General features: G+C 31.7%; 1 protein-coding gene across 1 annotated transcript; it reads right to left on the reverse strand.

Moving 5' to 3' along the window:
- Positions 1–2289: 2289 nt before the first annotated feature.
- On the reverse strand, positions 2290–3541 carry LOC115891560. The gene is made up of 3 exons (XM_030912048.1): positions 3368–3541; positions 2874–3304; positions 2290–2731 (listed from the first exon to the last, which is right to left on the reverse strand). The coding sequence occupies exons 1-3, from the start codon at positions 3539–3541 to the stop codon at positions 2290–2292; spliced, it is 1047 nt and encodes a 348-aa protein (XP_030767908.1).
- Between the last annotated feature and the right edge of the window lie 5647 nt (positions 3542–9188).

Here is a 9188-nt window from a genome sequence, read left to right on the forward strand (position 1 = left end):
AATCCGTTGTCTAAACTGACACCTTGAGATGAAGCGCCTATTTAAAAATAAACATATTCTTTTAAATTCAAAAACATTTAGTTTTAAGACACTCTGTGTACATAAATAAAATTATTGATTTTTAGAATATTATACACAAAAACTAGGCAGAGGAAAATCAGGCGATGACCAGAGATAATAGTTGTTAAATAATAGCTTGGAGACTACCGTTCGAGACGTATTGATGTTATTTTGGTTCGTGAGTTTTGTGACAAAGAATGTTATTAAAGGTAAAGTAAATGTTTTGTCATTATTTAACTAGTGTTAACTAAATCATATAGCTTATTTGTCTGTTGTAATATTCTGTATTAAAGTTTTTCCTTATATATTTCATCTGAGAATTATATGATATAACAGATGTATGTATTAATGGAATCGATTATGCTGTGAATAATTTCAGTTTAAAAGTAATCTAAATACAATCGCTTACTGTCCATTCGTGCTGATGTTTGTGGTTCAGTGTGAGAATAAGGGCCTTGTTGAGTGTACTAACAATTTTCGACCGTGCATGGGCGAATCCTTAAGGGTCATTTATATTTGTCACTTTGGATGTACAACTTGCATGAATCATCCAAAGTGATAAGTATAAATTGCCTTTCATAACTTTTCATCCAGAGTGTACACTAAAATTGAAGGATGAAACAAGTTGTCCAAGTCAACCAACCGTTGATTCATCCAGATTGAACGGCAAGTGAAAAATGTAAACAGCCGACGCGACGCCGACCCGTGCGGCCAACCTCGATATCGAAAACACTGGGAGAGGTGGCAGCCTGGGGAAAATGAAACAGTGAACTGCTGCGAACTGGATGAAAATATGTAAACAAGGATGTTCAATTTGGATGAATTCAATCTGAGTGATTCATTTTGGTTGTACATCCAAAGTGACACAGTGTAAACTGCTTTAGCTCGCAAAAGGGCAAACAAAAATAATAAGTCGAATAACTCATAGAATAACTTATAATCTAAAGATATTGACACCAAACCTTCAACTTTAGCTTCGAGACTCGCAACAAGAGATCTTAGTACCAGCGGGTGGGGACCCGCCAGACTAACAAAAAACACTTTTGTTTTGAATGTAATAAATGTGGCATGTTTTGAATGTATTAAACTACAAACCTTGATATGAGGACAGTTTCTATATTATTATTATTTCTCTTTTATTAAAGTTCAGGACAGCATAGGTAGATTCTCTGGAATAGTGATGAGGGTTTTCTCTGCCGTGCCCTTTTACTAGTGAATTCCAGGCAGAGGACGGCATTCTTTTCATTTAAAATTACAATTTAGAAATTTAGCGTTTTATTTACATAACCTATTGTCTTCAAAATTCTCAAAATATTGCTTCTGTCGGGCGCATCCCAGGTAATCACAATAAAAAATATTTTTAACACAACGTAGGTTTCTTTTATTTCATTTAAATTGTTTGTTATACAGTTGGCGAAAATATTAGCTCTTCAACATTGTTGACGATCCGATGTTGGGTTGTTACTTCACCCTTAATATATTTATGAAATAGAATAACCCCAAATTAAAAAGATTATGTGTTGATTTCTCTCACCTCACGACTTCATCATTTAGTTACTTTTTAAAAGTAATATTTGAATTTTATTGTGTGCAAGAATTTCTGGGTTTCAAATTGAATAAAAAATGAAGGTGAATCATATCCGAAACAATTATGTATTGAAATGTTCCTTAAGGCAATACTCTTTTAATAAGTTCTGTGTTCAAGGCAATACTAGTTTTTTTTCTAGAAATTATTGTGCCGTGATGACTTGTTCTGCACTACAAATTGGAAATAGATAAGAAAAAAATAAAATAAGAAATGTGAATCACATCCAAGAAAAGTATGCATTATACTTCTTATTTGTATTTACTTCCGCTTTCAAAACAACTCTAGTTTTTTTTTGTGGAAAACATTTTGTTTAGAATTACGTAACAGCAAACCAATTTAAACTCTACAGCATTTGAAATATTATTATCATAAAATTGAGGTTAATTGTACTGAAGCATCTATGATTTTAAAACCAAGGACACAAAAAATCATACGGTTGAAACTCCCCTTCATACAAAAAAAATAATGTTACTTCTTGTTGGTGGTAACATAGACTAGTCCCGTTTTTTACATCCCTGAATCCAGATTGAGAACGGCAGATATGGGACCCAAATGCTGCCTGCGATTTGGTTTATAGTTTAGAAAAAATGAGCGAAAAAAGGAAACAAAACTCCCTAGGGAGATCTGCTAGATCGTAAAGTTTATTCTGTGCAAGTAGGGATACTGTACATATATATACAAATCAGTTTATAACGTTCTCGACGTCTTCTGATTTCCAGTCTCCATTGGTCTCTGTCTATCCAGAGGTTTTCGTCTATTCCTCTTGTTCTGATGTCCCCGTCTATTCTTTCTCTCCAACTCCGTCTAGGTCTCCCTCTCTTGCGTTTGCCTTGTGGTGTCCAATTGAGTATTTTTTTCGGGATTCTGTTCTCTTCCATTCTTTGTACGTGCCCGTACCACCTGAGTTGGTTAATTTTGATGTCTTCTGATATTCGTTGTTTAACGCCCATGATGTTCTGAATTCTTTCATTTCTAACACTATCCAGTTTCGATTTTCCGGCCGCGCGCCTCCTAAAGTCCATTTCTGTAGCTTCGAGTAACTTAAGGTTTCTTTCTTTCAAAGGCCATACTTCACTACCATAACTAATGATACTTTTAACTATGCTGTTATAAATTTTGTGTTTGTTTTCTTTTGATACGGCCTTATCTCATAAAATACTGTTGAGTTGTCTAATTGCTTGTCTTCCCTGGTTGTTTCTGCATTTATTTTCTTCATCAAGGCTACCATCGTTGGCATGCCAAGATATTTATATTTTTAGCATTGTTTATTTCTTGCTGTTGCTGTTCTAGGATTATGTTCTGTTGTTCGCCGCCGATACACATATATTCCGTCTTCTTAAGGTTTACCTCCAGCCCCCACTTGTTATACTCTTCAATTAGTTTGCGGGTCATATATTCCAGGTCCCCGTAGTCTTGAGCTAGTATTATTTGATCATCAGCGAAACAAAGAGTGTAAAGTATCGAGTCGTTTAATGGTATCCCCATCTGTTCACACTTCCTTCTCCACGTTTTCAGAGCTTGTTCCAAATAGATTTTAAACAGTGTGGACGATAGACAGCAGCCCTGTTTAAGACCTATGTTTATGCTGAATCCCTTTGATACTGTTTGTCCTTTCTTTACTTGGCTAGTGTTGTTCTTATAAAGTTCTTGGACGGCCTTAATGAATGTTATGCTGATATTCGTTTTCTAGAGGGCTTCCTACAATTTAGACGGGGGTACACTATCATATGCTTTCTTGAGGTCTACGTAGAGGAGATGTATTTCTTGATTTCTTGCCATCTTTTTCTCAATTATCTGTGTTAGTGTAAATAAATAGTCGACCGTGGATCTACCAGCTCTAAATCCCGCTTGTTCTTCAGCCTCCATATCCCGGTATTCTTCCTCAATTCTCATTTTGACCAATTTTCCATAGACCCTAGAAACAGAGCTCAGCACGGAAATTCCTCGATAGTTATCGCAATCGTCTTTATTTCCTTTCTTGTGTTTGTTGTTATATATATATATATATATATATATATATATATATATATATATATATATATATATATATATATATATATATATATATATATATATATATATATATATATATATATATATATATATATATATAATAATAATATTTTCTTGCCTTTGGCACATGTATTTTTCTAATTCCGAAAAATCGAAAGTAGAGAAAAATTAAAAAAACAAATAAAAGTAAAAGAAAATTGTTTTGCTTGTCGTAAAGGGGAAACAAGCTGCACTCCCACAACCGGTTTCTGGGCCTACCCTTCATCAGGTGGGCTGTCCAGTGGCTGTTTCTCACCGATACGGCAAGCAAAACTTCTATATCTACAGACGATGTCGTAAAGTGTCGGTGAGATATTAGTGCATCTCCCGTCAAAGATGGTAAAGAGCGTCATTATATATATATATATATATATATATATATATATATATATAGCAACAACAACACTGCTATATATATATATATATATATATATATATATATATATTTGAGAAGCTTATGTGCATACATATCTTATTGGCCTCCATATGAAATACAGGCACCCAAGCCTCCACCATATCCATTACGTTTTTTTATTCATATTTGGTATATATAGGGACGATAATTGATAAGCTTTCTAAATTCCCCATGAGGGGTAACAAATTTATAGAAATTATATATACAGTTTTTCGCTAAACTTTTAAATGCAATACGTCTCCGAATATAAAGTGTCTAACTAACCACCTACTTGTATAAGATTATAAGGGCTTCGCTCGTATTTGCCTCCGACAGTGTTGCCGCTTCTAACGCTCGCAGATGCAATGCAAAAAGACCGATTTAGCGACCTTCAGCTATTTTTAAATCTTTACTAGGCGATTCCTCGAAATCAACTCCACCCGTCTTTTCAAGACATTTTTTATATATTTTGATGTGATGCTCTGGGCTCTGATTATTTACATGTTTAAATATTTTTGTATTAGAGTTTGTTTTGTTAAATTGATCATGAATAGGTATGAAATTTTACATTAATTCCTTTTACATAAGATTCATAAAAAATCAAGTTATATAATTATTTAATTTCCTTGTAGACTCTAGCTACACAAGTGAAACAAGTAGTGTCGCGCATGGTTCTTTTCCGGATACAGATCTGGATTCAATAAAAAGTGACTGAGATGATTAGTTAGTTAAGGATCCTAATAATAATAAACGTCTTTTTCTAATGCAAGACTTATGGGTTATTTATTATTGAAATACCTTTTAAATAACAGTATTTTAATATAATAATTGAACGTAACAGAATACAGAAATATTCGTATGGTACAATCAATGTCGGTCTATAGACTGCCCTCCCTATTCCTCAGCCAGTCTCTCTCCGAAATCCTAACATAAACAAAATAATCTTAATGGGTCTACGACAAGGTCCCATGCACGGTGGCGTTGACGTAAGCGGAGCGCTGCATCGTTTGCGTTTTCATTACCTAGTACAATTCTTCGCAAATATTCTGGATATTATATTACTTATGTTTCTTCCAACAGTCAAATACAAGACAATAAATCATTATGTGGCTTTGATAAAAATGTATTGAAAAAGCATTGTAAATGCGTCGGTAAATGCATTTGTAAAGAAAAATATTTTGAATACTTTACTTCTTTATTGTATAACACAGATATTATAAAAAAAAACAGCAGTGGGATTCTGTAAGCTTCGTAGCAAGAAATTTTCTGTCTAGCCTATGCTATTTGTATATAGGGAAATTAAAATAACTTTCGTTGCACATCATAATACGACCACCAGCAAACTCCATAAGACGACGAATGGTGTCATTGATTACGTACAACGAAAGTTGTTCCAATTTCCCTATACGATTGATGAGTCACTAGACAGGAAATATGTGAATCGGTCCTCAGGAAAGTACTTTGCTCACTGAAGGGTGGTACCTGTGGCTATTATGCTTATGATTAGTTTAGATTGTTAGAACGAAAGAGGATGATAAATTTGCAACAATTTTTCTTACACGTTTCATTGCCCTTTTGGTTTTTTTATAGCAATACTATTGCATTATAATTTTAAAAACTTTTTTGATGTTATATTTTATCAATTAACCAAATTTCTTCAATTTTTTTAACCTATTTTCTTCAAGTCTTCACTTTATATTATTATACCTGGTATATAATTTTCTGAAAAGAAAAAGCAATTATTGCTATGATAGATTAATTAAAATTAAATAATTATTTTGGCACTTAGGACACTACTTACTTCAAGTCTTCACTTCTTTATATTATACCTGATATATAATTTTCTGAAGAAAAGCAAAAAGCAAGGCAAAAATTACATACACATTAAAACAAACATATTTTGGAAATATTTTTGATGTTATGTCTTCTAGATATTTGTTCTGAACCATTATTGCTTCCTGTCACAATGCTGCATCGCAATAGTTGCAAAGTACAGATTTCTTTAAAATTTTAAAGTTTTCATTTTCTACAAACCGGAAAATCTATTAATTTGACTTATTACTCATAAAAAAATATTTTAAAATTCATTAATTCGAAAAACTCTTTGTTTGATTCGAGGACATTTAGATTATTTTTCATTAAAATATAGTTGATCGTTCTATTATTTTACTACTAAATCGTGCTGTATTGTTTCATTCAGGTGCAAGATTATAAGTTTCATTTTTCAGTTATCGAATTTCTAGGGTTGGAGTTCAAGACGGTTTCAAATAGTTTCTCAGACGTTTGAAACTACTTCTGAGAGATTTAAAATAGCACTTCCAAAAATATTAAAATCATTACTTCTCGTACGTATTTTAACGTTGTTTTAATAAATATATTTTCATCGACTTCAGTATTTTGTTTTCATTGGATGTTAATATGATATTTGTCAACGCGTACGTACCTAGCTAGATCTTAAAGCTAACATAACAACGTGTCTGGATGACGAACGCGTAGGGTTTAAACCTTATAATGTTCTTGATCTAAGTTTTGAACATCTCTTTGCAATTATCCCTCTTGTACTTATTACTCTGAACAAAATTACATTAATTTGTTCCATAAAATCAAAAAGTTGCTACCAGAGACGCTTTGCGACTAAATTGAGCTTCTGAGCAGTACAAATATTTTATGTGGTAAGAAGTAAGAAAATGAACAATAATAAAGTGTCATAATCCAATTAGTAATGTGGAAGAGTAGAATAACGAGAAAATAAATATATATGTACTGTGTAGATTGCTGGCAAATCTCTACTTTTTGGTTATAGTTTGTATTTTACAGTACACAAATCGGTCAATCTGAATTTTTAGGTATGCAATTCTCTACCATTGAACACCGGTAGTTACGTCACTGTTAAAATTTATGTAAATCCTCTACGTTCTATCCAAAACAAACTTTTAAGAAAATATAGTGCTTATTGTTTTTAATATCGGTTTATATATTTTTTCTCCTTTGGTTCTTACAAAAACCAAAACTTAATATCATGATGTAATCTATTTTAGAATGTTCTGGAGTAGATTTATAATGGTAATAGAATTATACTACTGCTATGTTATTATTAGTTAGAGATAATTTAATTAAAAGAAAGATAAATGTATCATTTGTATTAAATAATATGTACAGAGTGACTAGAATTAGATTTACTTAACTTATACTTAGAATAATATCAGGAAAAAAAATAAAAAATATATGGAAATTTGGAAAAAAAAAAAAAAAAAAATTAAAAAAAAAGACATATTTAGGCCAAACCAATGTTGCATATTCATTTACCATATTTCTGATATTGGATCAAGGCACCAATTTTGAATCACGCTGTACATTATTTTACTATATAATTCAAAATTGGTCAGAGAATAGAAAGTTTATACTTAATAACTGTAGGTTAAAATAAATAAAAGTTTTTTTTTAAGTTTTCAATACTGAATAATTGCCTACCACATTCTATTAATATGCATCTGTAAATTGTTGGACACAAAAATATGTCGCCTCTGAGTAGCAAGTTAAGTATAATAATTATGAATAATGTTGATAGACCCTTAAGTCTTTAAACATTTAAGTTCCATTATTACATAGTATAATCTTCTCTGCATATGAGTGTATTAGTTTTTCAAATTATTATACTAAAGTTTCTTTATATAAAATTTGAAAAGTAGTAAATAAAAAAAGCAAATGGGTAAATATCGAATTGAGTAGGTATATCTAAAATTGGTATTATATACATACGTGTTGCCTCAACTATGTTTGCCAATTTTCCAGGCATAATATTGCAATTTTTGTATGGAGACCAGTCCGTACAACACACTGTCCTAGCGTATATGTGTATAAGATTGTAGCGCCACGTGGTGGAATTATGCGGAACTACGTTGTGTAACTGTGCGTGTGTAGACTACCAAAACGCCTCCAGGGTAAAATTGGTGACAATACACCTTAGGACCATTGAAACAACTTGCGACTGTTATACATGGCGATACGTATTGGACTCCGATTTTTCGAATTCGCCTCCGGTTTTGGAGGCCTATGAGTTTACAAGGTTTATATTTTGGAGGCGTGTAAGTCAAAATGCAAATCTATATCTTCATATATATATATATAAATTCAGATTGACCGATTTGTGTACTGTAAAATACAAACTATAACCAAAAAGTAGAGATTTGCTACAACTACATACAGTACAGATATATTTATTTTCTCGTTATTCTACTCTTCAACATTACTAATTGGATTATGACACTTTATTATTGTTCATTTCCTTACTTCTTACCACATAAAATATTTGTGCTGCTCAGAAGCTCAATTTAGTCGCAAAGCGTCTCTGAAATCAACAACTTTTTGATTTTATGGAACCGTTAATGTAAATTTTGTTCAGAGTACAAGTACAAGAGGGATAATTGCAAAGAGATGTTCAAAACTTAGATCAAGAACATTATAAGGTTTAAACCCTACGCGTTCGTCATCCAGACACGTTGTTATGTTAGCTTTAAGATCTAGCTAGGTACGTACGCGTTGACAAATATCATATTAACATCAAGAAAACAAAATACTGAAGTCGATGAAAATATATTTATTAAAACAACGTTAAAATACGTACGAGAAGTAATGATTTTTAATATTTTTGGAAGTGCTATTTTAAATCTCTCAGATGTAGTTTCAAACGTCTGAGAAACTATTTGAAACCGTCTTGAACTCCAATCCTAGAAATTCGATCAACTGAAAAATGAAACTTATAATCTTGCACCTGAATGAAACAATACAGCACGATTTAGTAGTAAAATAATAGAACGATCAACTATATTTTAATGAAAAAAATAATCTAAATGTCCTCGAATCAAACAAAGAGTTTTCAGAATTAATGAATTTTAAACATTTTTTTTTTGTTATAATAAGTCAAATTAACAGATTTTCCGGTTGTAGAAAATGAAAACTTTAAAATTTTAAAAAGAAATCTGTACTTTGCAACTATTGCGATGCAGCATTGTGACAGGAAGCAATAATGGTTCAGAACAAATATCTAGAAGACATAATATCAAAAATATTTCCAAAAATATGTTTGTTTTAATG

Source organism: Sitophilus oryzae, unplaced genomic scaffold, assembly GCF_002938485.1.
Source record: "Sitophilus oryzae breed Bouriz unplaced genomic scaffold, Soryzae_2.0 scaffold_1185_pilon_pilon, whole genome shotgun sequence".
Taxonomy (NCBI): Eukaryota; Metazoa; Arthropoda; class Insecta; order Coleoptera; family Curculionidae; genus Sitophilus; species Sitophilus oryzae.